The sequence below is a fragment of the Mauremys reevesii genome, linkage group 20 (assembly GCF_016161935.1).
Source record: "Mauremys reevesii isolate NIE-2019 linkage group 20, ASM1616193v1, whole genome shotgun sequence".
Lineage (NCBI taxonomy): Eukaryota > Metazoa > Chordata > Testudines > Geoemydidae > Mauremys > Mauremys reevesii.
Genome location: NC_052642.1, coordinates 8,198,549 through 8,226,021, shown reverse-complemented (window position 1 = coordinate 8,226,021; position 27,473 = coordinate 8,198,549). Strand labels below are relative to the sequence as shown.

Genomic DNA, 27,473 nt, shown 5'->3' with positions numbered 1-27,473 from the left:
ATAAGGTCTTGGCAGAAAACATTGCAAGGCGGCCACTGACCCTCCATCTGATGCCTTATCCACGAAACATTTGCTTTCCGGGGCTCTGATTCTGCAAATGCTTATGTGTGTGCTTTTACTTCAAGCACGTAACTAGTCTCATTGACTTCAGTGGGCCTACTCGTGCTACAAGATAAACATGTGCGTGTTTGCAGGATTTTAGTTTTAAAGGCCCTTTCTCACCCCCAGCTACCTTCATGACCTCTTCTTTCCCTCTGCTTCTATGGCCCTAGCTGTGTGGAACAATCTATCGCCTGTCCTTCTGTGTGCACTCTGATTCCCTATACCTTTTATAAACGAATGCTGTGATTTCTCTGTGTGTCTAATTACTAAGCTCTGAGCCATGATAAAACAGCATTATGTGCGGCTATACATAGGTAGCCATGCAAAGTTCTCAACTTCATTGTAGAACCACGAGCAGAATGGGAGAAGGGTGGGGGATATATACACACACTCCTGATTTTGTGGGCAGTAGCAAGAAAATATAGGGAGCCCAGTTATTAAGGGGCTTTTCTGCTTCTGTTGATTCCAGTGGGAGCAGAATGAGGCCAATAAATAGGGAAAAGGCCAAATCCATTGTTTCCCAACTGGGAAACCTTTTCTATCCCTACGGCAGTATTTTATGTTGTTAAAATAGTCCTCCTTATCGACTCTGAAGGGTTTTGGGTCAAGCCCTATGTGAGATGGGTTTGGTCCATAATCTCTGAATGCTGGACATCCGTTAGAAGTAAAATCCTAGCCCTGAATCCGAATGGTATAATGTTTAGTCACTCTTCAGATTTTCAGTTCGGACATTTTTCTCTGCAGGAAAAGCAATATCGAAGCTGCAAAAGGAAAAGAGCCCTTTCTTAATGTCCATAATAACGGGGGAGGAGGTTTACTGCACGTGAACTGGGGGAGAGCTGTTTAATGCATGACACACTCACTGTGGGAGAAAAGGGTAAGTGAACAAACGGCACAGGCGTGGAATGATCACAGGAAATAGGAATGCCACTGCCAGCTTAATAATAATCATGTCATCTTATGTTAGCGTCTAACAGCAAACAGAAGAGCCGGGAGCTCTTCTGATTCCAATCTTGAGCTGAAATATGGTGCAACCATTTTTATCCTGCACCGAGAGAGAGTTGCAATGGCCTCTGAAGTGATTCCCACCTCCTTGGATTAGCCCCTTTGTTTTTGAGAAGGTCATGAAGTATTTCTCCAGAATGCAGTAGCTTTAGATATTTTCCCCTGTCCCTCAGCTAGACAGAATTGCTGTATTGGAAAAAAAAATCAAAGGAGAAGGGGGATTTTGTGAATTAACTTTATACTCAGAAGCTGAAATGAAGTGTGTGGTTGGCGGGGGAGGTGGGGATTGTTAGATGGCTTTGAATTTACAAGCTGGTATAATGCCCCAACCCGAACGGGTGCACAGCCAGCGCTGCAGCCAGGGAGTTGCAGCGCTGGATGTGCCTTGCAAGCGTGGACTGAGAATAATTGCAGCGCTGGAAAGCCTCCACCAGCGCTGCAACTTGCAAGTGTAGCCAAGCCCTAAGGGTCTAGTCCTGCAGTTCTTACTTGCTCACTACTTCCTTTTGAATTCAATGGAAACATGAGCTGAGTGAGGATTGTAGAATTAAGCCCTAAAAGTATGTGGCAGGAGAAAATTACCTGGGAAAGATGACGAGGATGAGCTACAGTAAAATAAAAGCCTGCTGAAGCTATACCCATTCCTCAAACCAGAATTTTTTTGCTGCCATCCCTTGAAGTTTGGTTAACTTTTTATTTTATTCCTTGTCATACCCATCCGCCTTTGCTCTGCAGCAGCACAGGTGCCAGAATACCACGAAATCGGCAATTTTCTCAGTGTTTCCAGCAAGTATTACTTTATTCCCAGTTTAGAGGAACAAAGCTAGAGCACTGTGTGGATATAAAATGTGTATCTGTGTCCGATCCGCGATTCACAAACGCGGGCTGTGGCTATAAAGCAGATATCTGCAGATTTGCAGGGCTCTACAAATAGAGTCAACAGCCCAGTCTTATGAAGATTGTATTGTCCACGGGGCAAAGTCTTTCCATTGACTTCAGTGGGCTTGGATCAGCCTCCATGTGCCTGATGCTCTCCTTAAATTGTTTTTACACCAGTATCACACCATTGAATTCAATAGAATTATTCCTGATTTACTCTCAATATAATGAAGATCAGAATCAGACCCTCATGTAACATTTTTGTCTTGAATGGAGCCCAGCTTATTGTCAGTACTTAACAAACCAGAAACGGGTTGCTGCTGTTATTACCTGATGCTGTCTGTTCATATCACGTTCATCACCCTGGTGTCAGAGTATAAATTATAAGGTTTATTTTAAAAACATTTTTTCTCTTTTTAAGAAGTGTGTTAAGTTTCTCTACCTTCTGCTTCAGGTTTTAAAAAAGGGATTATTGTGGGGAAGCCAAGTCAGATAAGCGAGGTTTGCATTGTGTTCTGAAGGCAGCGAGATTCATGGCTGGTCTGATGTGTTCCAGAAAGGAATCCCCTGGTTGTGGGCCAGCTGCCAAGAAAGCTCTGTCTCCCATGCTCACAGGTCTCGCCCTTGTGGCTGGCTGTTCCAGCGGAATGCAGCTGTCATTTACTGTTAGGCTGGTATCGGCTGTAATAATGTAGAGTTTAAATTGGAATTACTGTTTTATGGCTGGTTTTACAACTAACATTTTTTCCCCACTGGCCACTGTTGAACTGACTAATTTACTGCTTAAGGTTGCTAATTATATTTACTTATTGATGAATTATTAGCGGGGCTGGTACAATAGGGCTGCCTATTATTAAGCTTGCCATAATAAGACCCTATTTTCAGTTGCTTATAACTTTCCCAAACGTTAATTATTTGGGATGAAATTTTACATGCTGAGTGTCCGCCTCGGAATGACTGTTTTTGGAAAATTTCAGCCAAAACAGTTCAGCTGTTTTGAGACCATTGTTTTGCTCATGTATTTAAAAATAAAAATACAAATTCTGGCAGTCTTTCCTTTAAACTGCGCTCGCACTCCCGTGCCTTGAAGAAGGGATATGAAATTTGGCAGGGGGATGGCCTTTGTGTCAGGGCTGTGCCTTTTGCTATCCCTGTGAAAACCCACCCAGACTTGGCCAAGTTTTAAGCCTTTGAAAAGTAGCAGATCACACATGCTCTGTAGAGACTTGCTAGAACAGGGGTAGGCAACCTATGGCACGTGTGCCGAAGGCGGCACACGAGCTGATTTTCAGTGGCACTCACGCTGCCCGGGTCCTGGCCACCGGTCTGGGAGGTTCTGCATTTTAATTTAATTTTAAAGGAAGCTTCTTAAACATTTTGAAACCTTATTATTTTACATACAACAATAGTTTAGATATCAGAGGGGTAGCCGTGTTAGTCTGGATCTGTAAAAGCAACAAAGAATCCTGTGGCACCTTATAGACTAACAGACGTTCTGCAGCATGAGCTTTCGTGGGTGAATACCCACTTCTTCAGATGCAAGAATAGTTTAGATGTATATTATAGACTTATAGAAAGAGACCTTCTAAAAACGTTAAAATGTATTACTGGAACGCAAAACCTAAAATTAGAGTGAATAAATAAAGACTCGGCACATCACTTCTGAAAGGTTGCCGACCCCTGGGCTAGAACTTGGCTGAAATCTCCAAAGAGTCCTTCCTTACTAAGCATGCTCAAGCCTCTTGCAGCTCCTACCCGTGACTAAACTTCACATGTGTCATCCCCACAGAGCGACTGAGTATGCTGTAGGCTATGGCTATGGATGTTCAGAAGGACTTTCCCTGTAATGGCTGCACCCAGCTGCCACTGGAACTGAGAGCAGAGAGCCTGTCTCTCTTGTGCTGTCAGTGAGCCCACTACAGACACCCAGGTGATGCTTGATTCAAATGCAGAGGGGACAAAAGTTGGACCAGGTGGGTGGAGGGAAAAGAGTAGATTGGGATAAGGAGTCTGTTAATACTGGGACTGGAGAAAGGAGAGAGAAATTGGTACTAAGGCTGTCTGGAAAAGGAGACACAGACTAGGAAATAGGTGGGGGGAACTTGGGGTGGGGTGGAAGGGAGACAGATTCAACAAGGAGCTGGGAGTGTGAGGGGAGAACTGGGACCAGCTGGGCAAAGGGACTGGGATAAGGAGCTTGGGGTGGGGAAGAGCCAGGACTGGGATAATTTGGAGGGGATGGGGCACAATGTATCATACTGGGGGAAGCTGGCAGAAGAGTTTGTGTTCACTAGATCACGCTCCCCTCCAGAGCCTGGAATGGAACCGAAGGTTCCTGGGTCTCACCATTCTTCTGCAGTCAGCTAATATCTGTGAAACACACTGGCAAAATGTGGGTCCGCTTCCCCACACAGTGGATGACAACCTACTACTGCTATCATGTATTCTGTTAGCTTAAGTGGCAGAGATCTGTGCGGTGGACCAGAAGGTTCTAACTCTACTGATGACCAATGGTGGGTGTCAATATGATGCTAGTGATGGAATTTGTATATTTGCAGTTTTGTTTTTTGTTTTTTTTTAAACTTAGGGAACATCTGTGTGTCACACACACCACCACCACCACGTTGGCAAAGGTAAGCCTGCAAAGGTTAGGAAATGGCAGGATAAAGATGCCTGTGTACCTTTAATCCAGCCCCCTTGTGCGTATGCATTAAGATACTGTCTTTAAATATCAGAGGGGTAGCATCCGACGAAGTGGGTATTCACCCATGAAAGCTCATGCTCCAATATGTCTGTTAGTCTATAAGGTGCCACAGGACTCTTTGCTGCTTTTACTGTCTTTAAATACATGCTCCCATGCTATTTTCTCACAGACCCTGTCTCATTCTGTGCACAGGCTGGCCTGGTCCGGGGATGAATCAGGGCTGTGTAGTAAAGGAGGTGGCCTCACTTGTTGCAGACACTGGAAGCTGTGTACCGTTTGAAGTACAAGCAGGTCTAGGCCCACGCAAAACTAAAAGCTCTTTGCTCAATTAAGGCGGGGAACCACTGATCCCTGAATTACTGGGGATAACAAATGAGAAAACAGTGGGAGTTGGGTCAAAGGTTGAAAACCAGGGATCCAGAGCAGGATACTGAGCAGAGAACCCCCGACAGCACCCTCAATGGTGGCTAGGGAGTCAGTGGACATAGCCCAGAGAAACTCTGCCCAGAGGTGTGATCATTTGAGGGACTGGAAATAGGCCCCCCAGTGGCAGAGCACCCCTCCCCCATTGGAAGTTGTGTAATGAATGAGGCAGGGATTGCAGGAAGATAAAGGATGATCTCCTGGTTAATGTAGTTGAATGCTGCCCTGAGGAACTGGAGTCTATCTCTGCCTCTGGCACGGTTCCTAGGTGATGCTGGGCAAATCACTTAGCCATATTTTTCACAGGTGGTCACTAATTGTTTGTTCCTCATTTTCTGGGTACCTGACTTGATACCCCATGGTCTGATTTGCAGAAATGCTGAGCACTCACAGCTCCAGCTGAAGCCAATGGGAGCTATGCTTTGGACATCCGAAGTGGTACATAATGCTAAATACTTTGAAAAATCATGTCCTACTTGTCTCAAATTGGGCACCCAAAATTAGTGGAGCCTTTTTACCTTAATCTCTGTGGTTCGGTTCCTTGTCTGTAAAATAGGGATACTACCAGCCCTTAACCTCAGAGGGGCGTTGTGAAAATAAATTAATGTTTGTGAAACACTCGTATACTAGAGTGATGAGCTCCATAGAAAAGCCCATGAGGAAGTTAATTCTGTCTTCAGAGCATATTTTCAATAATGTACGATAAATAGAGTATGGGGCCATACACTGACCAACAAGGAGAAAACAAAATATGAAATATCTGCTCATTCAGTGAGCATGGAACATCCTGTAAAGATTGCACCCTGAGCATATGCACAATGGGAGAGAATTAAGGTTGCATCAGATGCATAATATAAAAAAGTGTTCTGTGAATGTTTGAATTTGTAAATTATTTTGCTTCTGCTGTGTTTGCATTTATTATGTTCACTGTCCATGAATATTTGAGCCAGTGGGCCAGATCCTCAGCTAATGCAAAGCAGCATTTTGTTCCATTGATTCCAGTGTTACACTGATTTACACCAGCTGAGGATCCAGCCCTAGGAGACTACTGCCAGGAATGCCCACAGCAGTAGTACATTTTAGCAATTATTGCAAAATAGTCTATAGAAAATTGTGACTGGTAACCATGAGTATTCACAGCAGGAGCCTTAGTAGTTACCTTCATCGTCCAAGGAACAGAACAAAAGCATGATAGATGTGTCTCATCAAATATTCAATATCTAATAGTCATGGGGAGCTGCTTGTGAATGAGCTACAATCTAGGAATTATTGGCAGAAATTTATTGGAGGCCTCTATTTTTTTTCCAAATTACTAATACTTTCAGAAAATCAGTTTCTTTATGGACAACTTGCAGTCAGAAAAAGAAGTAAAAGTTGTGAGATTTATTTGTTACAAGGCATTTGCCTCGCTATAGCAAAAACCATGAGAGTTAGAGCTTCATAAAATGAGGTCTATCAGCTAAAACGAAGATGCATTTTTGTCCTATGTGAGAGCGAGCATAAGCATTAATTGATCCCTGGGAAGCAAGGGATTAAACTCATCTCATCCTCCCACTCCAGATGAAATGTTAAGTCCCCCAACTCATTTGGTCTGGACAGTGTGTGATATTAGCAGCACTGCTATCTTGGTGATAATTGGAGTTTGTTCCCACCTTCCACTGCTCTGTGAGCAGTAAAGAATGCAATGGCAGCCAAAGTGCTTTTCCTGAGAGAAGCAGGATAGGGTCGTCTTTACAAGGGCACAGTTTGGCTTCCTCCACATGCAGCTTTAGAGCATCAGACACAGGGCACAAGAGTTGTTGGACTGTAGGATTGACAGGGTGTAGCAAAGTGTAAGTTTAGATGAGGGTTTACTGGAAAAAAATGAAAGGCTTACCCAGAGGGTTTTCTTTCTAGCTCTTTCTCTCCTCTGTCTGGGTACCTGCAAGCCATGCTAAGAAATCAGCAACTGTTTCTGTGTAAGGTGGGACCAAAAAAATCTAACCAAATGCAGAGAGAAAATGAAAGTCAAGTTGTGTAATGTTCCATCTTCACTGATTCTCTGAAAATGGGCATGAAAATCTCATGCTGTCTGGAAATGTAGCCAGGGTCCTCCAACACACACTGCAAGTCAGTAATTGTGACGCTGTTTTTTTTCTTAAGAACCATCCTCCTTGCTGTCTTCACTGGCATTTACCAGTTCCTTGAGAACTTCAGATTGTGTTTCCCAAGGACAAGGGCGTAGTCATTGTTCTACATCACCCTACAATTAGTGCGGCCAAGGGAAAAAAAAACAACCAACCCCCACCGTATACGTCTGTGAGGAGGCAGAGGAAATATGACACTTCTTTTGCTAATTAGAGACCACACTGTACATTGCTGATTCCATCAATGAGCCCAGTAAGGTGCTGGAACTTTCATTTGAAAGTGATGCTTGCTACGAACAAGTCACGTTTTTTCTTATTAAAAGTAATTCTCCAGGCTTCCCACTTCTATTCTATGCTCCCCCCCCCTTTATTATATTCAGTTATATCCTATGGCCTGATACTGAGAAAAGTAACACTCATCTACCATTACAGTTGGGTTCTTCCAGTCACCTGTGGCACTAGTGGATAAGGAAAAGTTATTTACTTATTCCCATAATACAAGAACTAGGGGTCACCAAATGAAATTAATGGGCAGCAGGTTTAAAACAAATACAAGGAAGCTTTTCTTCATGCAGCGCACAGTCAACCTGTGGAACTCCTTGCCTGAGGAGGTTGTGAAGGCTAGGACTATAACAGTGTTTAAAAGGGAACTGGATAAATTCATGGTGGCAAGTCCATAAATGGCTATTAGCCAGGATGGGTAAAGAATGGTGTCCCTAGCCTCTGTTTGTCAGAGGATGGAGAGGGATGGCAGGAGAGAGATCACTTGATCATTGCCTGTTAGGTTCACTCCCTCTGGGGCACCTGGCATTGGCCACTGTCGGTAGACAGATACTGGGCTAGATGGACCTTTGGTCTGACCCGGTACGGCCGTTCTTATGTTCTTATGACCAGATGTCCTGATTTTATAGGGACAGTCCTGATTTTTGGGTCTTTTTCTTATATAGGCTCCTATTACCCCCCACCCCCTTCCCCTATTTTTCACACTTGCTGTCTGGTCACCCTAGTTGTCAATCCTCAGCACTTTTCTGAGATCAAGATGCTTAGTCTGTTTGCTCTATAAGGCCCATATCTTGCGTGGTGCTGTGCTGAACTCCTATTGACTTAAATCTAACCCCCAATTCACTGACTTCAGTGGGAATTGCAAGTGGGCCGGGTCAGGCCTTAATTCTTCCTGGCTTTTGCTGCTATTCTTTACCACACCTTCCTTGTCTTATCTCCAGCTGCCCTTTTATGATATATATGTAAACCACTCTACTGAGCCCTTGTAATGGGACATACAATCTGTTAAGCACTTGTATTACCTTTGTATTAAGGATAATATGTAACAATCAATTTTATTCTATGCAGATTTATTTGCTTCTGCATTTACATCCAGCTGATGTGCAGACAACTGAACCGATCAGTTTTTATCCTGCAAAGACTTAACCGGTAGGCTTAACTAGCACTGGCAGTAGTTCCCTTGAGTTCAGTGGAATTGTGAAGTTACAGGTACATAAGCCTTTGCAGCCCTGAGGGCATCCCTAGACAGTTCCTTCCCCAGCAGGCTTCTTGTGATGCATCTGGTCAATATGGATCTAGAGGGTAGGCTTTTCACAGGCACTCAGCTTTCGTCCCACTTTGCTTCCAAGGAAGGCAATGGCAGCTGAGTTAGGACAATGCTGAATGCTTTTGAAAATCCTATCCTGAAATAACGAAGACCACCGAGCGTGCCACCCTCACTTTACAGCTGCTCTCTTCTGCAGTTCACTAACCCATCCTGTGGTCAATGAATTTACAGGGTCAGTGAGGTTTCCTCCTGTGGCTGTGCCACATAGCTTCAAGCGCTGGTTCTTCTGTTGGCGTGAGACGGGTCCCCCTATTCCTCACCCTTGTTAAAGAGGAATTTGTCATGTAAAAAGAAAAGTGTTTTGTCCATTTAAAAGTGAGAAGGGGTGTGCTCTGAATAGGAAGTTTAAGGCAATGCACTAGCTTTATTAAGGTGGCTTCAGCTCCCTGCAACTTCAAGGCAGGAACTGTCACTACTCTCATCAGTGGTGAATGTAAAAGTCTTACATGAGCCTCATTCACTGAGACCCCCCTCTGGTTGCTCAGCAAGGGCTCAGGTGCTGCTAGAGAGGAAGCGAAGGCTTTAGAACCAATCCCCAAATCACTTTCCAATCCCCACCACGACCGAGCTCCCTCTAGAAAATGCAGATTTGAAAGCCTCGCCTCGCCAATCACAGACGAGCAGGAAGGTGTGTGGGAGGGGCAGAGCCAATCAGGCGGTGGCAGGTAGCTTGTGAATGGGGGTGTGTGTGTGTGGGGGGGGGTTGAAACCAGTCATGGGGGGGGGGGGAACTCTCGCTTATCCCCTCGCTGCGTACGCGGGAGGGACACCGCGCGCAGAGCCATTAGCCGGGCAGACGGAGTGGGGGGGCGGTGGGCAGCACCCCGGGGGGGGGGGGTGAGAAGCGAGGGGGAGGGGCGGCTCGGCTCGGCACCGTGCGGCTCTGGCGGCGGGGGGAAGTGACTCGGTGCGCGGGGCTGGGCAGGGCACTGAGCCGCGGGGCGCGCAGGCGGGAGCCCCGGCGGAGGGCAGGGCTGCTCCGAGAGGAGGCGGAGTCGGACCCGGGGCCAGGCTCACCTTCCAGCAGAGGCAGAAAAGGTGCCGCGCTGGAGGCAGGGAGGCAGGACCGAGCCCGGGGAACTTTAAAGCGGACTCGACTTCTCCTCTGGGAGCTGCTGCAGCGCAGGTCCCCCCACCCCGCCACCAGCTTCTGCGCGCTCCCCGGCCAGCTCCCCCCCGCTCCTAGACCGGCTCCCCCCGGCTCCCCGGCCAGGTCCCCCCCGCTCCTAGACCGGCTCCTCCCCGGCCAGCTCCCCCCAACACCCCGGCCAGGTCCCCCCTCAATACCCAGGAGCGGCTCCCCCCGCTCCTAGACCGGCTCCCCCCAACACCCAGGCGCTGCTCCCCCCCGGCTCCCAGACCAGCTGCCCCCCAATACCCAGGAGCGGCTCCCCCCGCTCTTAGACCGACTCCCCCCAACATCCAGGCGCTGCTTCCCCCGGCTCCCCCCGCTCCTAGACCAGCTGCGCCCCGGCTCCCCCCGCTCTGAGACCGACTCCCCGCAACACCCAGGAGTTGCTGCCCCGGCGCCCCCCGACCAGCTGCCCCCCGCCCGCCTGAAGTCCAGCGGCTGCAGCTGCGGCGCCCCGGCCCCGTCTCTCGGCGCAGCCCGGCGGCCCCGGGCATGGAGAACGCGCACAGCTCGTCGGCGGCCGCGGTGCTGCAGCGCTTCGGGGTGCAGGAGAGCTGCGGGCTGAGCCCCGAGCAGGTCCGCCGGAGCCGGGACAAGTACGGACCCAATGGTGAGTCTGCGGCCGCCTGGGTGCCTGGGGGCAGGGAGTGGGGGAGGTAGCGGGCTTGGGGGCGTCTGAAGGGTGGGGATATGGGGGAAGGAGGTGGGGGTATCTGTGGGGAAGGGGATATCTGGGGACAGGTAGAGGGTTTGGGGGTATCTGGGGGAAGGGTGACAGTATCTGGAGGAAAAGGAGGTAGAGGGCTTGGGGTATCTGAAGGGTGGGGGTATGGGGAAGGAGGTGGGGGTATCTGGGGGAAGGGGATAGAGCGTCGGGGAAGGGGAGGTAGTGGGTTTGGGGTATCTGGAGGGATGGAGGGAGGTATCTGTGAGGGAAAAGGGGAGGTAGAGGGCTTGGGGGTATCTGAAGGATGGGGGTATGGGGGAAGGAGGTGGGGATATCTGGGGGACAGGTGGAGGTAGAGGGTTTGGGGGGTATCTGGGGGAAGGGTGACAGTATCTGGGGGAAAAGGGGAGGTAGAGGATTTGGAGGGTATCTGTGGGGGGGATACAGGGGCAAAAGGTGGGGAACGAAGTTGAGGGTATGGAGTATGGGGGCGGGGGGTTACCTTTGGGTATGGGGATGGTGTGTCCGGTGGGAAAGGTGTTTGTTAGATGTAGTGGGGGGCCTGATTTAACAGGCAGAGGTGCTTTGACCTGTGTGTTTAGGATAACAGGCAGCAGGATGAGTGATATATGGGTTAAGAGACTTGGAGAGGGGTGTTAGGTTAAGGGGAGGTGGGCGTGGATGAAAGGATACAGAATGTTACCTTTGTCTTCAGGAGACGTTTACGGAGAGCGGGGGTAATTTATAGTGGAAAGCCAGCTATACGATTAGGCTAATGGGGGAATGGGTTGGGGTCAGGGTTAAAGCCATGGGCAGGTTACCTGTGTGATTAGATAAACATTGATTAAGGAGAGAGCTTTTTGCTTTTGTAAAAATATTGCCTGTGGAAACCGTAAATACAATGAATGCACCTTGATCAGCAGCATAAGGACTGGGAAAGCAGGTCTCTTGTGGGACAAGGGGAGAGAGGCTGGCTTAGGAGATGGGGAAGGATTGGTTGCTCTATTGAACATTAGGGCAAGGAGAGTGTAATCCACCCAAATCAATATTTGTTTAATTTAAGAGGCTCCCTAGAAGATTGGCTCCACCCTAAGCAGTGTTTGCATACGTCTGTTACTGTTCACATAAACTCTTGATGAAGTTGCCGTGGATGACGGAGAGAGTCTGGTGGTGGGGATATGGCAAGTGGGACATGGATGGGTTATATTGTAAAACAGACTGAATTTGAGACACTGTTTTTGAACATCTGAGACTTTTTTTTATGTTTCTGTCAAAAAAGGAAAAAAAACCACTCAGAAAAACTGTTAGTGAACGCAGACAAGGGAGTTCTGCTCTGATAGATTCACACCTTGGGAAGCCCACTCTTGATGCTTTTGGAGTTGATTTGGGAGGCAGAAGCCATTTCTAACTGACTTCTCATGATAAAAGCCTATTCAGGTTGTTTGAATTATAAATAGCAGGCTGGAGCAGTACTGGTGTAGCTCCGTTGTCTCTGATAGAGCTAAGCCAGTGTATGCCAGCTGAGGATCTTCTGTGTGGTGGAAGAACTTACTCCACATTTGTCCTTTGATGTAATTTTATCAATTTCAGCAGAGTTACACTAGGAGTGAATTTGGCCTACCAATTTTAAGGGCCTTATTCTAGTTCCTTCAATACAACAGGAATTCAAGATCTCCAGTAGATCTGAGTTGGTTCTTGTTGCTTCTAAATTCTAGCCTGGGATGCTGGAACAATTTTTGTAGTGGGAGTGCTGCTGATGGCAACCATGTATCTGGTGTTTGTTATTACCATTTCAAGCCAAGGGTTGTGGTAGCACCCCTACCACTCCTAGTTCCAGCACCACTGGTTCTAGCACCCTTTAATCTGATCTTCATGTTTCTAGGTTAAGGAAAATTCAGTCCAAATAAATTCTGGTGGGTGTTGCACCATTGCATCTTTATTCCCTTTAAAAAAAAAAAAAGTAGGTATGGAAAATATGGAAATCCTTACAGCTGTGTTTACAAAATGGTACCTGTTTCACTGGTAAAATTGCCATCTAGTTTTGCAGGTATCTGTTTAATTGTCAAAGTCAGAACTTGAGTTGTTTGGCAATTTGCTTTCCTTCAGTTAAATCAAATCCTGAAGTCCCTGCTGCTCAGTAATCTGCAAAAATCTCATTGCCATCAAGAATTTGAGGATTTGTGCCCTGTTTCTGTTAAAGCGTTGTGGGGAGAATGGTTGGGGGGACCATACCATTTAGGTAAAGGGGAATTACCACCGACTTCAGGAGCATCCTTGAGCGCTGAGTGTGGAATAGCACTTGAAGCACTCTTCATTCAGCAGGAAATAAGGAACTCCACTGGCTCTGGATCTAGATCCTGTGTCTTCCTATTTTCATGGAAACTCGTCTTATCTCCTTGAAAATCTGACAAGTAATTGGAAATAATTGCTGCTTACCATGTTTTGCCAAACCCTTCTGTGCATTCACATGGACACACGTGGGAATATATTAAAATTGCCTTAAGTACTGAGTGAAAAAAATACCCCGATGCTATGACAGTTTTGCCCTCTTGCAGTACCAATTTGGTAGGAGCGGCCTGCTCCAGAGTTTGCTGATGTTAATGAGAGTCTGCTTAGTTCAGTAAATATGACGTTGGTTCAGGCACTAGAGCAGCGGTTCTCAGTCTTCATTGCACTGTGACCCCCTTATATGACAACAAAAATTACTACATGACCCCAGGAGGAGGGACCCAAGCCCCGGGCATTGGGGAGCCAAAGCCGCCCAAGGACTTCTGCTCTGGTTGGGGGGCAGGTAACCTTATCCTCACTGCCCAGGGCTGAAGCCCTCGGGCTTCGGCCCTGGGTCCCAGCAAGTCTAACACCAGCCTTGGCAACCCCATTAAAATGGGATCACGACCCACTTTGGGGGCCCGACGCACAGTTTGAGAACCCCTGCACTAGAGCATTACAGGTGCCCAGAGGTGCTGTGCTTCCAAAAACAAAAGAGACTGAAGCCAAGCAAGATTTATAAGCTAAGAGATCAGGCAGAGTATTAAGTGGTCCTTGGATTTCATTAATTCTATCAAGCAACGGCTTGGTAATATTGCCCTTCAGATAGGCGACCTACCTTGATTGTCAGAAGCTGTGAGCACTGTTTGACACCCAATACATTTTCGGCTCCTTGGGCAATAGTCTATTGCCATAAATCTTAACCCAGGGTACTATTTAAAATGCAAACAGTGAGTTGTAACATGAGGCACAAGTGCTGAGAAGCTGTAAAGATGACAAGGCAACCATAAAAGTGAAACTGAAGTTTGTGATTGTGGAACCTTCAGATGAGCCTGGACTTATTTCCAGTACTCATAACTTACTGATGGATCATACAAGATATTACCAGAAAAACATATTTAAAAAGTTATGCAGGAGGACACCCTGTAAAACTCGTATTGTTAAAAATTTGGGCCAAAATTTTCAAACCTAGATGTCTCACGTTAGGCTACTTAATCCATATTTTTAGGCAATCTGAATAAAAGTAGCTTGCTCTTTTTTAGAGGTCCTGAACGCCCACAGGCCACTTTTAGTTATGGTGTATTAGAATGGATGTAGGAAGTTAATTTTAGGAACCCAGACTTGAAAGTGTTGGGGCTGGTGTAACCGGAGAAGTCATCCTAGGATATAATTTTACAGGTAGGGTTTGATTTGATAAATTATCTTGTCACCTAAAATGGAGAAGTTAGATATTCACATTGGAATTAACTAGGGTGAAGAAGATTTGTGTTATCCCGGGGGTCAGAAGCCAAAATCTTTGTTCTATGCCACCAATGCAGCATCTGTGCAGAGCAGTTTGAGGTGAGAGGGGTTAGTGGACAGGGGTGACCCAGATCACCTGCACCTATATGCGGCAGAAAGGGGAGACTAATGATGCCCCAGCCTCCTTCCAGATGAGTTGTCACAATGAAGGCGCACACCCCTGTGCTGCCTTGCTGGAGAGAGCCAGGGAATGGGGCAGGGGAGCTGTATCAAAACCCCTGGGATGCCTTGTAAACAATACAGAGCTGCTCCGCCGTGACATTACCATACCTGGTTTTTTACCACCCAGTGTAGGAAAGCACGTAAGCTCTTGCTTTATTTTAATCACATGTTTAAGTCCTAGTGAAGTTGATGAGACTTAAGCCTGTGCTTACAGTTAAGCATAGGCTGAAGGACTCTCCTAAATCGGGGCCAAGGTGAGTGGCTTTGTGGAGGGTAATATATAAAATCACTTCAATGTAGCCCTTCAGTGGCATCTTGCACCTGCAGCTCTCAAAGTGCTTTGCAAACACCAATAAAGTTCGCCACATCCCCGTGTTACATGTTACAGATGGTGGGTAACTGAGGAATGGGGAGGTTAAGGGACCTTGCATAAGGTTGCATAGCAAGGCAGAGTCTTTTGGGGAGACAGAGCTTGGCTTTTATGACTCCCGTTTTGATGCTTTAATTGCAAGAACAACCCTCCTTTACCCTTGCTGGTTTCACTTTCTCATCCCCCTGCTTCATATCGTTTGCTTCCTTCTAAACCTGAAATCAAGTCGCCAGTTAGGGTGACCAGATAGCAAGTGTGAAAAATCGGGACAGAAGGTGTGTGTGGGGGGGGAATAGAAGCCTATATAAGAAAAAGCCCCAAATATCGGGACTGTCCCTATAAAATTGGGACATCTGGTCACCCTATCGCCAGTTTTGTTGTGAATCGTGATCTAAACTATTAATACATAATCCTTCTGATAAAGAACCTTCTAGTAAACATTATAGACCAATTTTCTTGTTTTTCATACTCTATAGGTATATTGTTGTGCAGCTGAGGCATTTCAGAGCCATAACATCTGTAGCTGAGCCCAAACATTGAAATCTAAAGCACTATCAATGGTGGTTGCATTTTATTTTAAATATAAATGTTCTCCTCGAGCATAAAGTTGCTTTTTCAATTCCAGTGCTCACATTTAAACTTATAGGAGGAAATGGAGAGAGGACCTTTCTATTAAATATCTCCAATTAGTGGCATGGCAGCAAAACTGTAAGATATAGATTTATGGGGCCTTTTTGTTTTTTAAAAAAGGAGGGGGAGGTTGTGTTCTTTTTTCATAATATCACCATCGTTGTTGTTTTTTCTGCAAAGCAACCTACAAAAGATGCAGATCTCACCATCACAGTTCTACAAGTGCTCAGGAATCTGCAAACAAAATCTTAACAAATGAATATTTTGCAGTGTTTCCACGTGTCTGGTCCATCTAATTCCCTCCTCCTTCCACCATTGCTTTTAAACCACAGGTTCTTTTTAAAAAAATGCAAATCTGTAATAATGAGCTACTGTTTCTAGAATGCCTAGTATAGAATGTGGTAAAAATGCACAAATATTTCTTGCTCTTTTTCCAGGTTTAAAACCAAAGGCCTGATATATTCCTTCACTACTCTGTTGCATTGACATAACTTAGTTAATTTTAGTGGAGTTACACGATGGACAGTCGGGCCCCAAACAGCTGTTTGTTTAGGAAAATTAATGTTATTTTTTAATCTAAATAGTTTTCCTATTTGAAAATAGACACAAATTTAGGACTTGGTCCTGCAAACTCTTAGGCATATGCATAATTTTGCTCCCATCATTAGTCGTTGACTTCAGTGGGGTATAAGTGTAGTCACGCATGTACTTGAATGTTTGCAGAATAGGGGCCCTAATTTGTTTTGTATAAATGATTTTGCTGGGATGCAGGAGTCCCTCTGGCAAATGGGAAAATAATTATTTCAACAACTTCTAACTTGAAATAAAGCAACCTGCTTGTTCAGACTCTTTCCCTGGGTCATCCCCGTGGTTTTATTCATCAGCTTCTCCACTGGAACCATCCAGTGGATGCATGCTGAAATCTGTGCCTGAATTTTCTAAACCCTGGCCCATTTCAGCGCATGACTTCATTACTGGCCTTGGCAGAATTAGATTTTTAAAATTTCAACAGGTTGCGTCAATGCTTATTTTTATCAATTGCAATTTTCACAGTTGCACAAAATTATGAGTTTTAAGCTTTTTTTTTTTTCCAATTTTTATCAATGTAAATTTTTGTAGTTGTAAGAAATTATTGTGGGGAGAAGGCTCAGGTAATAATGATTTAATGACAGTGGACGTTGAGATTCAAAAAATTAAAGCTTTGTAATGTTAAAACACACGTTGTTGACATCACATATCAAAATACATAATATAAATATCAGTATTTTTCTTTGCCTACCTGTAAATTTCAACGATCATCAATGCAAATATTTTTCCCTCGTTGTGTATGGTGAAATCAGTGTTTACTGACATTTAGTGACAACAATCTTACCCTTCCAAGCCTATTTCTTACTAATAATAGTAATATTTATTAATATTAAGCGCTACCATAGCCCTATACAGGTCCAAAGAAGCTTTCATATTAATTAGTTGAGATTTATCTTTATAATTTGATTTTTCTGCCTCGGGGCTCTTGGTTTTGTTTGAAAAGAGGAATTCTACTTAGTGTTTGAAATGGTGATGGTGGCTAAGTGTGCCAGACCCTGCTTCTTGGGTGGCTAAGAGAGGAGAAAGATGACAGAGGAAACATACCGATCAGAACCAAGGCTTGAAACGGAGGGGAATGGTGTTGCGACTACATCACTGTTCTCTATCAGTATTCATGCCTTTATGGTTAGGGTTGTGTGATGAACTGTATTGGTTTTATGCTGTTTGAACATCAGCACAGCTTTGAGCTGTTAAGACAACAAAACAGACTGACACAGAGCTTGAGTTCGTTAGAAGCAGTGGCACGATGCACTTGACTTTCAGATGCACTCATTTTATTTTCTTCCGTCTGACGACATATAGTTGCATGTACATATGTGTGTTTTATATAATATAGCCTACATTATATACATTTGCTAACATATTGAATTAATTATAGGCAGTTACTAACCGGCCAAGGTTACATTCAGACTCTCTTGACAATAAGAGATTCTATATCACTCTAAAATATTTAGCTTCCTGAGATGCTAGTAGGAAGAGGAAAAGCACCATTTTTTTTCATTTTCTGACTCATCCAACTCTGCTCTCCGTTCCTTTGTGCATCGCCCACCTTTTCCACCCCCAAAGCACACGCTGAACAGTCTGATTCATAAACATGCCCCCACCCCACCTCAAATCCTCTTCCCTCAGGAGAAATGCTGATGCATTAAAACATCTTGAGTGCCTGAAAATCTACGTAGATACTAAACTCTATTCCTCTAATCGGGCAACAGAAAATCCAGGTTTTGATTTCCTTTTTCACTTGATAATACCTGTCTTGGCTTATGTTTTCAGAAAAAATTATTTGAGAAGAGGCTAACCTCAGAAAACTTAAACTCTCTCATTTCTGTCTCGCTGCTGCAGCATTTTAAAATATTCTGTATGAATTAGGAAAGAAGTAATTAGTTGCATTATTGTAAATAGTCATTTGTGCTTGTAAGATCTGTGGGCATGTGGAGTTACTAATGTTAATTTTTCTTCTGATGTTGGGCTTACTTCCCCATACTTACTTTAATTTACATTAGTTGCTCAGTGTTGCTCAGTAAAACTGCACCTATTTTTTTTATGAAAATCTGCATGTCTTGGGACCATCATGCAGAGAGCTGTACAAAATATTTTTGATAAAATGCCAGACCATGTGGAACTCTCTAGGTCTTAGGTTGCCTTATAAACTCAGACTGGGTTTGCTGACACCTTTGTGACTCTGAGCCAGTTTATGCACATCCCAACATTTATGGCTGTTTTGCTTTGAGAATTTGGTTTCTTAACCCATTGTGGTTTGAAACCATTAGTTCCTGTAACTCTCAGGAGGGGTTGGTAAATTTAGCCTGGGTTCAGCAAAGCACTTGGTACAGGCCATTTCTCAAAAGAATGTTTACACTTATCCTGGTGAAGTGAAATCGAACTTTAATAAACTTCAGCCTGTTGGATCTGAAATGCTGAGGGCTGTGTGCGTGAGGTACAATATGATGAGTGTTTTTCACCTTCAGATCTGTGGATCTGAACCCACTTCTTCAGCTAGAGTTCTAGAATTAGAACTAGAATGAACTTACTTGCTGGCTCAGCTGTGGTGATTGCAACTCCATCATAACTGGAGAGAGAAGTATGATATAGCAGTTAAAGCACAGGGTGAGATGTCAAGAGATGAGCATTCTAATCCCAGCTCTTCGATTGACCTGTTGGGTTGGCAAGTCATTTACCAGTCCCTCCGTTTCACCACTTTACAGGCGAGAGTGCCTCTCAGCACTCTGGTAATGGATTAATTTATTAATGTTTGCAAAAGAACTTCAAAATTATTAGTGGAAGAGTCAAGCAAGTCAGTTACAAAGTACAAAATTCACATACAACAATGTGATGTCATCTGCAGGCAAACTGAATGCTTATAGAAACAGAGTGTGGGGGATAACTGGATTATATTGCAATGGTCCACACAGCTGCATTATTTGCATAGGACATGTAAAGTATCCATAACAAAACAATAAATCCCCATGTAATGACCTGGTCTCTTTTTATTATGTGAGAGATTGTCTATTTTAATCTTGCACTTTGAGCCAATTGTTCAACATGTTTTTTGCCCACTTCTAGTAATTCCTACTCTGCTGTCTCCAAACTACTACATGCCTGCTTACTCTTAGTTTTATTAAAGATGGTTTGGTTTATTTTTTTAATCTCTTTGATTTGATAGGTTAGGTTTTAGGCAAGTGAGTTGTGTTTCTAGTGTCTCTCCCAAAAGTTCTCTCTAGAACTTGTTTAAAAAATACCAATGATTTTTGGAGGGGAATTTATAGAATGTAAATTTTCATTAAAAATTTCCCACAAAAATGGTTAGGTTTTTCAGTGCAAAACTGAAGGTTTTTGAAAACCATTTTTGGTTTTAAAAATATTGGGTTTGTTTTTTCCACCCCAAAACTAAAAAAATCATAAAAATACTCCCCCCCCCAAATAAATTTCATTTCCATTAAAATTACTCCTCCACATTTGGTAACTGCTACTGAGCTTTCTTCAGGAAGATCTGTGTCTGATAGAGGTGGACTTAAACTAAAAATCTACTGTCTGAACACCCCCACTTTAGGGACGTTTTTATCCGAGTCAGAAATTTATGGCACCAGCACATACATCCCTGTTAGCTAGTTTCATCCTTTTGAAGTGATTGGGCCACTTGACTGTGCCTTAATATACAATTTGAAAAGAGACAAATATCCTAGGGAGGCAGAAGGTGGATGTGGGAGCGTTATGTCAGGTGACTCTTTGTAAACCTCTGTATGTATAAACCTTAGCCTGATAGTGCAATGGGGCTGTACACTGATTGGAGTCCCTTTGCAGGATCAGGGTCTTGTTCACTACACTCAGAATTCCTGTGAGGATCCTGATAGGAGGGAAGAATTGTCCAGCTTGACTCGAACCTCGACAGCAACACAGCTTTAAGAAGCTTCAAACCACATATGTGCTCCAGAATTTTATGCAGGCAAGATTGTGCTGGACCGTGGTCTGAAGCTATGTTAGCAAGCAGAATTGTTAGGGGGAGGAAATGCTGCAAAAATGGTTCCAGCTGAGTATAATAAATTGCAGGGCTTATATAACAAGTCACCGGTATAAATGGCATAAGTGATCTGGCATTGAAATGCTGTTTATGGATACTTGTGTGTACTTGTAAGTTTGGTTGCACCTGTGATCCACAAGCGCTGTATAACTTTCCAAACAACTGTTGTTTTTTTTTTCCTTTGCTGCACTGCTGTCTAATGATGGGAGCTGAACTGAACATCTACAGATTTCATAAGACAAGCCTGTAGCATCCATTTGACTTGTAAGCCATCAGACTTTTTCCTGTGTGTTATGTTATAGCCATAACACAAAGATGCTTTCACTTATTAGGTTCTAACAATGAGATATTGGATAACCCTGGTTATAAAGTAGACCTCTGTGAGAAGGCAACTTTTTCCCCATAGCCAACAAGAACAAATAGAATTCAGTCGGGGTTAACCCTTGTCATCGCTTAGAAATGTTCTTCAAGCTCTGAAATTCTAAGCAGGATCCTTTTTATTGTAAACTGCCTGCTGTTCTGGACCTTTTATTTATAGCATATACCATTCCAGAAACACCAATACGAATGATGTGTTAACAAGGTGAGGTTCGTTCAGATGCCCAAGCCAAAGCCTATTTGAGGTCACTAGGAGTCCATGTGCTCTGGATCATACCTCAAGGTATGATTTTTTTTTCCAGCAGTACTGAGCGCTCACAGCTCCATTTGAAGTCAGCGAGATCTGGAGGAGCTTAGCAACGCTGGAAAAATCAGCTCTTTAAAATATCTTCAAAATAGGTAGATAATAGTGAGGAGGAGGATGGTGGGGAAAGATTTAAGAATTGTATCTAAAGCACACCCCCAAAAAAGGACCTTTCTTGGTGCTTTCTGAGGAGGACAGGGTTGGGATTCAGTGCTAATATTGCTATGTCCAGGGCCGGCTCCAGACCCCAGCGCGCCAAGCGCGCGCTTGGGGCGGCATTTTGCCAGCAGGGCGGCAGGCGGCTCCGGCGGACCTTCCGCAGTCATGCCTGTGGGAGGTCCAGCGGAGTCGCGGGACCAGCGGACCTCCCGCAGGTATGACTGTGGAGGGTTCGGTGGTCCCGCGGCTCGGGTGGACCTCCCACAGGCATGCCTGCGGACGCTCCACCGGAGCCGCGGGACCAACGCACCCTCCGCAGGCACGTCTGCAAGAGGTCCCCCGGAGCCACGGGACCAGCGACCGGCAGCGTGCCCCCTGCAGCGTGCCGCCCTGCTTGGGGCAGCCAAATTCCTAGAGCCACCCCTGGCTATGTCAAAAAACTAGTATGTTAAACCACTTGCTATCCCCTCTGAGAAAATGCATCTGCACAGTCCTCTTGTGATTTTATGAAATGTAGTGAATTGCTGAGCCAAACTTTCAGAATAACTTAGTCCCTATTTAGGCATCAAAATAACTGGACAGATTTTTAAACGGTCTCAGCTTCTTGGGTGCTGAGCTCTCCTGAAAATCTGGCCCATAGTGCTTATGACATTGAGATTGACAGTCGTATCAAGGGCCTGCCTAATGTGGTTATAGTGCTGCTCTGGCAGAGCCATGAGGGGAAAGACTGTCTCTCTCATTCTTGACTTGCAACAGCTGTTAATCCAGGTGACTTTTCCCTGCAGATGAGTGTCCAGTAGGGGCTGAGTAGAGAACACTAAGAGATTAATAGAAGTGGTGATCTAGATCTCTGAGAAGTCACAAGACACACGTTGCATGGTTGTTCAGCATACTGAACACAGTTATGGGAGCTGGCCCCAAAGGTCTAATGTAGGTGTCAGTTTTCTGCACATCTCTTCTACGCAGTCCCCGTAGTAGGATTAGCAAGTAGGAATGCATGGCACTCATGTCCTCACTCTAGCCTAAGGCTTTGAAGTTCACAGCTCACTAGCTGCAGCTGAACTTCTTTACAAGTTCCATGGTGTGAATAGTCTCTCAGATGTTGTCTCTGGGGATTCCCACACCTCCCGCTCTTTCCGATTTGTATACACTTGGAGGAGGAGGATGTAGTCGTCTGAGGACATCCCCTCCAGATTCTTGACCAGGTATCTGAAACAATCTGAAAAGAGATTTCCTCCACTGAAACAAGACTATGTGGGGATGGATCTTAAAGGTTGAAACTTTCGAAACAGTTTAAGGCATTTGGATGCTCAGTTCCCATTAAAATTATTCCCCTAAGGGCCTTTGAAAATCTTGGTTCAGGAAAGGGTCGTGTACCTGGGGAAATTTACCGGTATAACTATTCCAGTATAATTGGACCTGTATAACTCCATATGTGGACACTCTTATTCTTGAAGTTTCCTCATGTAGATGTGCCCAAGGGAGCTCATAGGCAGCAGGAGCTACAGCACACAACTATGGAGTCTCAATATCTTGTTTCTAAGGAGCTATGGGGTCCAGCGGACCATCAGCATCTCACCATTGACTTCGCAAATGCCGTTTGGGAGGGCATTTATTGTAAACTGCCTGCTGTTCTGGGCCTTTTGTTTATAGCATGTACCATTCCAGAAACACCAATACGAATGATGTGTTAACAAGGTGAGGTTCATTCAGATGCCCAAGCCAAAGCCCATTCGAGGTCACTAGGAGTATCTTTTAAACATTGGTGCTCAAAGTTATTATTTGTTGTTTGTATTGTGCGAGGTGCTGTACAAACACAGAACAAAAAGACAAAAGTAAAATCATACTTTTATTTTAATTATGTTTGTTTTTAATGTGTTTGAGTGTCACACACACACACACACACCCCCAGCATGGTGCACTGGAAACTGACTGGCACATGGCACTTGCTCTAATTGTAATAGGAGAAGGAGAGTGATTGATATATATGAGTGCTGTTTTCTAGGACAGTTTGTCTGATGTGGTTTATTTTAATAACTAGTTAGCAAAGCCTGTCCCAGGGAGAGAGGCAATTGGAAGGGGAGGGACAAAGCTTGAGAGTTGACTAATTTGCTGGATTGACTTTATAGTTTTCTCAGAGCTGCAGGTGATACAGAGTTGCCAGCTGTTGATTGCGAATCACGATTACAGGTTGGAGTTTTTAAAGCTCCCCATGATTGTCTGGAAAAAGCTGTTTGTTTTTTTCATTGCTCTTTGCCATTATAATATATAAATGGCCGCCACTTCCCTTTGGGTTTCCAAGTGGGATTGAAGCCAGGCTGCCCTCCGTAAAGCTGGCTGCCCTTATTCAACCTCTGTGTCCCAAGCAGGAGAAAGTGACGAGGCAGGGGAGGCTGTTAGGATGCAGGAATGTAGCAGGGATGAGGGGGAGAATGCAGGGATTAGGGGAAGGAAGGTGTATAACTCCTATGAGCAATTGGCGGCCGGGGGCTGCATTGTTGAGTGTGTGTGGAAGATTGAATTTTAGTATGATGTGATTGCACACAAATGGGGTTTGGGGTCAAGGTAATGAAAGGTACAGAAACCCAGGTGACAGACCAATACTCCTCTCCCCCATTTATTATTGTTCACGTGGTTTTTGTTGTTGCTGTTCTGACTCATTACTCTTTTTTTTAAATTCTTAATGTTGCTGGTCCTGGGAGTGAGATCTGTAACAGCGACCTCCTTTAAAAAAAAAAAAAAGGGGGGGGGGCGGGAAATACGTTGCAACTAATTACCGACTGCTCCAATAATCACTTTATAAAACGAGTAGCAAAGGTATAATTTTGCAAGTCCAGAAATGTTCAGTAACTAGAGCTGAAAAGCTGTAAAGAGAAATGTGGTTACTTGAGTATTTCCATGACGTGTGCCTCTGTGTGTGAGAAACGCTCCTCAGTCGTGGTTTAATCCTGTTGCTTTAACCATTTAAAGGAATGCTGCAAAGCCCAAACCTTTTCCCATGCTGTGAAAAATCCATCCCGTTTTCTTTAATGCTGCCTTCCCAGACTTGTTAACACCCATGCAGTAGCCAGTGTCCATTGGCAGAAAGCTATTACATTGCATATTGGTGGCCGGGGGCTGCATTGTTGAGTGTGCATGGAAGATTGAATTTTAGTATGATGTGATTGCACACAAATGGGGTTTGGGGTCAAGGTAACTAAAGGTATAAAAACCCAGGGGGAGGGATAGCTCAGTGGTTTGAGCATTGGCCTGCTAAACCCAGGGTTGTGAGTTCAATCCTTGAGGAGGCCACTTAGGGATCTGGGGCAAAAATTGGTCCTGCTAGTGAAGGCAGGGAGCTGGGCTTGATGACCTTTCGAGGTCCCTTCCAGTTCTAGGAGATTGGTACATCTCCTATTATTATTATTATTATTATACATATGATTTCAAGGTCAAGCTTAGGCCTGTTTATAAGATGTGGTTAACACTTTGAACAAGTGTCGTGGTAATCCAGCTAGGGGAATGTAGTCAATAAATTGGCTTTTTATTAATAATTCTCATTAAGGGATAGACTTTGAACCCTTTACTCACTTGAGTAGTCCCACTGCAGTTATCAGGACTGTTCTTGTGAGTCAGACACATCAATGAGGTCAATGTTGTTGAACAGTTTGAAGAAGGGGTTAAAAATCTGTCCCTAATCTAACATTTTACCTATGAGGAAAATTATTTTCTCTGCTGAAGGAAGCTCGCCTCGTGCTGCTTTTTAGTAGGCCATCAACCTCTTGTCCAAAATTAGTGTCGGTTGATTTCCCCCGTATAAAGAGACTGGGGGTGGAAACCAACATGAAAATTCCTAGAAATCGTCATCTGTATTTTGCTGTCATTTTCAGACTTTTGGGCCAAATCGGCTGCTGATGTAACCAGGGGCATCTCCAATAACGTCAGCAAACTGGCTAGATAGCAATGACCTGACATTAATGGAGCTGAGTCCCACTTACGGCAGTGGTAAAACTGGCTCTTTCTGCCATTGACTGCTCTTGGTGGAAGAGTCCGTGAACTGGGGAATGAAGTATCAGACTGGTCAGAACTGAGATGTAAAATTGAGGTCCTGGCCACTGTTACTTTTTGCTAAGAGGAGGAGTTATAAACCCAGTCAGTGTCTTAGCCAGATTCTAACTTAGATAACTGTGCTCTGCCAACGTACAATTCCCCTATTCCCTGAAGTTTAAATGATACGATTCTTCTTTTTATCATTGTTTATATTGCTATATGTCATTAATAGCTTCCAAGTTCCACCCCAGTGGTAGCTACGTTGCCATAGCAGATGAAACCATTTGTGAGTTCCTCTAATATATTAAAAATTATAAAGCAGTTTGGTATTCAAATAAAAGGACCTAATTAAATGTAAATTTACTTTCGTGCAAGAACAAGAAGAACTGTGCTAAATCACGGATTTGCAATGACGGGCTGGAAGTGAGAAGAAACTGGGAAGGAATAGAATGGATAAAAACACAGACAGTTCCTTGCATGTTTCTCAGTGGAGGATGCCTAGTAGAGTGTCAGAGCTTGAAGTCCACCCTCATGCTGTTTTAGCCATTGTTATATTTTGACTGTTATGTACTCAGTGCTGAAGGTGTGACTTTATAGGAGGAAATCCTCTTCTTGCTCTCACTATGTCCATGGTGTCCCTTGGTTCCTGTCCCTGACATTAGCCTGCTTGTATTTTTGAATCTGGTGTTTCCTGGTGTTTTCAGTGGTTACCGGTACATATTTTTAGTCCATTCTAATCATGGGGTTGGTGGGGAGGGAATGTAATAAATTTTAAGGAACGAACCTTTGATTTTAACCTTTCAGCTTTGTGGGGACATTTGAAAAGTTTGGTTTCCATGGTAAATGCAAAAGAAAATGGGATTAGGAAAACATATTTGTGGTTCTAAGTGCTAGAGAGTTAACCCCTTCTCCGAGGTGGGGCTTTTCAGGGACAGTCAGAAAATGTAGCTGATTAGCACAGGATGGGGAGCCAGGACAACTGAGTTCCAATATTGCTATGCCACTGACTTGCTACAGTAGCCTTGGACAAGTCACTTAACATATTAATAAGGGGGCAGCAATTTAATTAGTTTAATTAGTTAATGTTATATGAGTGCTAAGCATTACTGACTAGTTTGAGCTCTCTCTTTAAATGGTTGCCAGGTTGTCTGCACTGCCCTTCAGGGCTGAAGAGGTATATAGGGAGGTTTGAGGTTTTTACGTGATGGCCTCTGTTTGATCAGAAACCCGTGGACTACTACATAATCACTGGCTGGGAAGTCCGAATGCTCTTTTTCAGACGTGTGGAAATACATCTTGATGGAGGAGGGTTCTGAGTGAATGACATGGGTTCTAGTGCTGTGGAATATGCCGGGTAGATGCATGGGCTGTGACTTAATAGTTACATTGCTTTGAAACTCTGTTTGGTAGCGGGAGAGTGTGGAAAGTCTCGTTCCAAGAAGTGCAGTTATGCTGCAAAATTGCATTTGGCCTCTGACCTCTGGACTGGGCAATTCATACAAGGTCCATGGTGGTCAAGGTGTAGGGTATCCAGTGTAGTTGGGCATTTGCAAAGAAAGGGATTTTGTCCCTGTGTAAGGTGCAGCTGTTCAGACAGGTTGAGGATGAATTTTGGACAAGTGATGAGAGAGTTACAAGCTACTGGAGTATAGTACTGAGGAATTCATTTGACCACCCTACGTTGGGGACAGCTTGTTGTGACATGACACGCAAATGCGATAGTGGTGGGTGCAATATACCTTTGCCTCCATCCCGACTTTATTTTCAAAAGCGGAGAGGCTTTTACCAGCACAACTCCCATTAACTTTAACAGGGGCTAAGCTGCTAACTTCTCTTGTCACTTGGAAAATTTGGTAGGGATGACGTTTAGGTTCAAGTGTGTTACTCTTCTGGGTTCCTTGTTTTTTGAGCAGAGTTGTGGAATAAGCTGGCGCTGTGGCTTTGCAACCCATCCACCCCTTCTTTAGTTTCACTTTTGTGAAAACAAATAAATTCTTAAACTTTCTATAATACGCAGTCCTGTTTCCTTCTCCCTCAAGCACGAGGGGACACCCAGCTACGTGACACCTGAATGGGGAATACGTAAAGCAGAAGAGAAAATTGTATCTAAATACGGGATTTTTATTTGCATTAATTGCAAAGCAGCTTTGCTATCTTGCATAAACAAAGTGTGCCCTGTAGAAAAAGGTTTGTGAAGTCAAATTCTTCTTCAGCTGGTATTTATATAACACCATGTTGCAGAGCAGCAGAGAGTCCCATTAATGCAAAAGCTGCCGGATTCACCTTTTAAATGCAGCCATTGGCAATACTGCCGGCAGTTGCATCTTTTTTCGTTGAGCATCTGAGCATCAGCAAAGCCTGTAAAGTTAACATCTGCCAGCTAAGCGGCTAGACCCTAG

At 44.5% G+C, this 27,473-nt stretch overlaps 1 protein-coding gene across 2 annotated transcripts in view; it reads left to right on the top strand.

The window, feature by feature from the left end:
* Positions 1–10,143: 10,143 nt before the first annotated feature.
* The window catches only part of ATP2A3 (ATPase sarcoplasmic/endoplasmic reticulum Ca2+ transporting 3), a 137,234-nt gene continuing 119,904 nt past the window's right edge, over positions 10,144–27,473 (top strand). Inside the window, exon 1 of one of the 2 annotated variants that reach the window (XM_039507846.1) lies at positions 10,144–10,590. In XM_039507846.1, coding sequence (XP_039363780.1) covers positions 10,473–10,590 — 118 coding nt within the window. In that variant the 5' untranslated portion in view covers positions 10,144–10,472. The remainder of the gene's footprint in view (positions 10,591–27,473) is intronic. The other variant, XM_039507847.1, reaches the window with a different exon arrangement.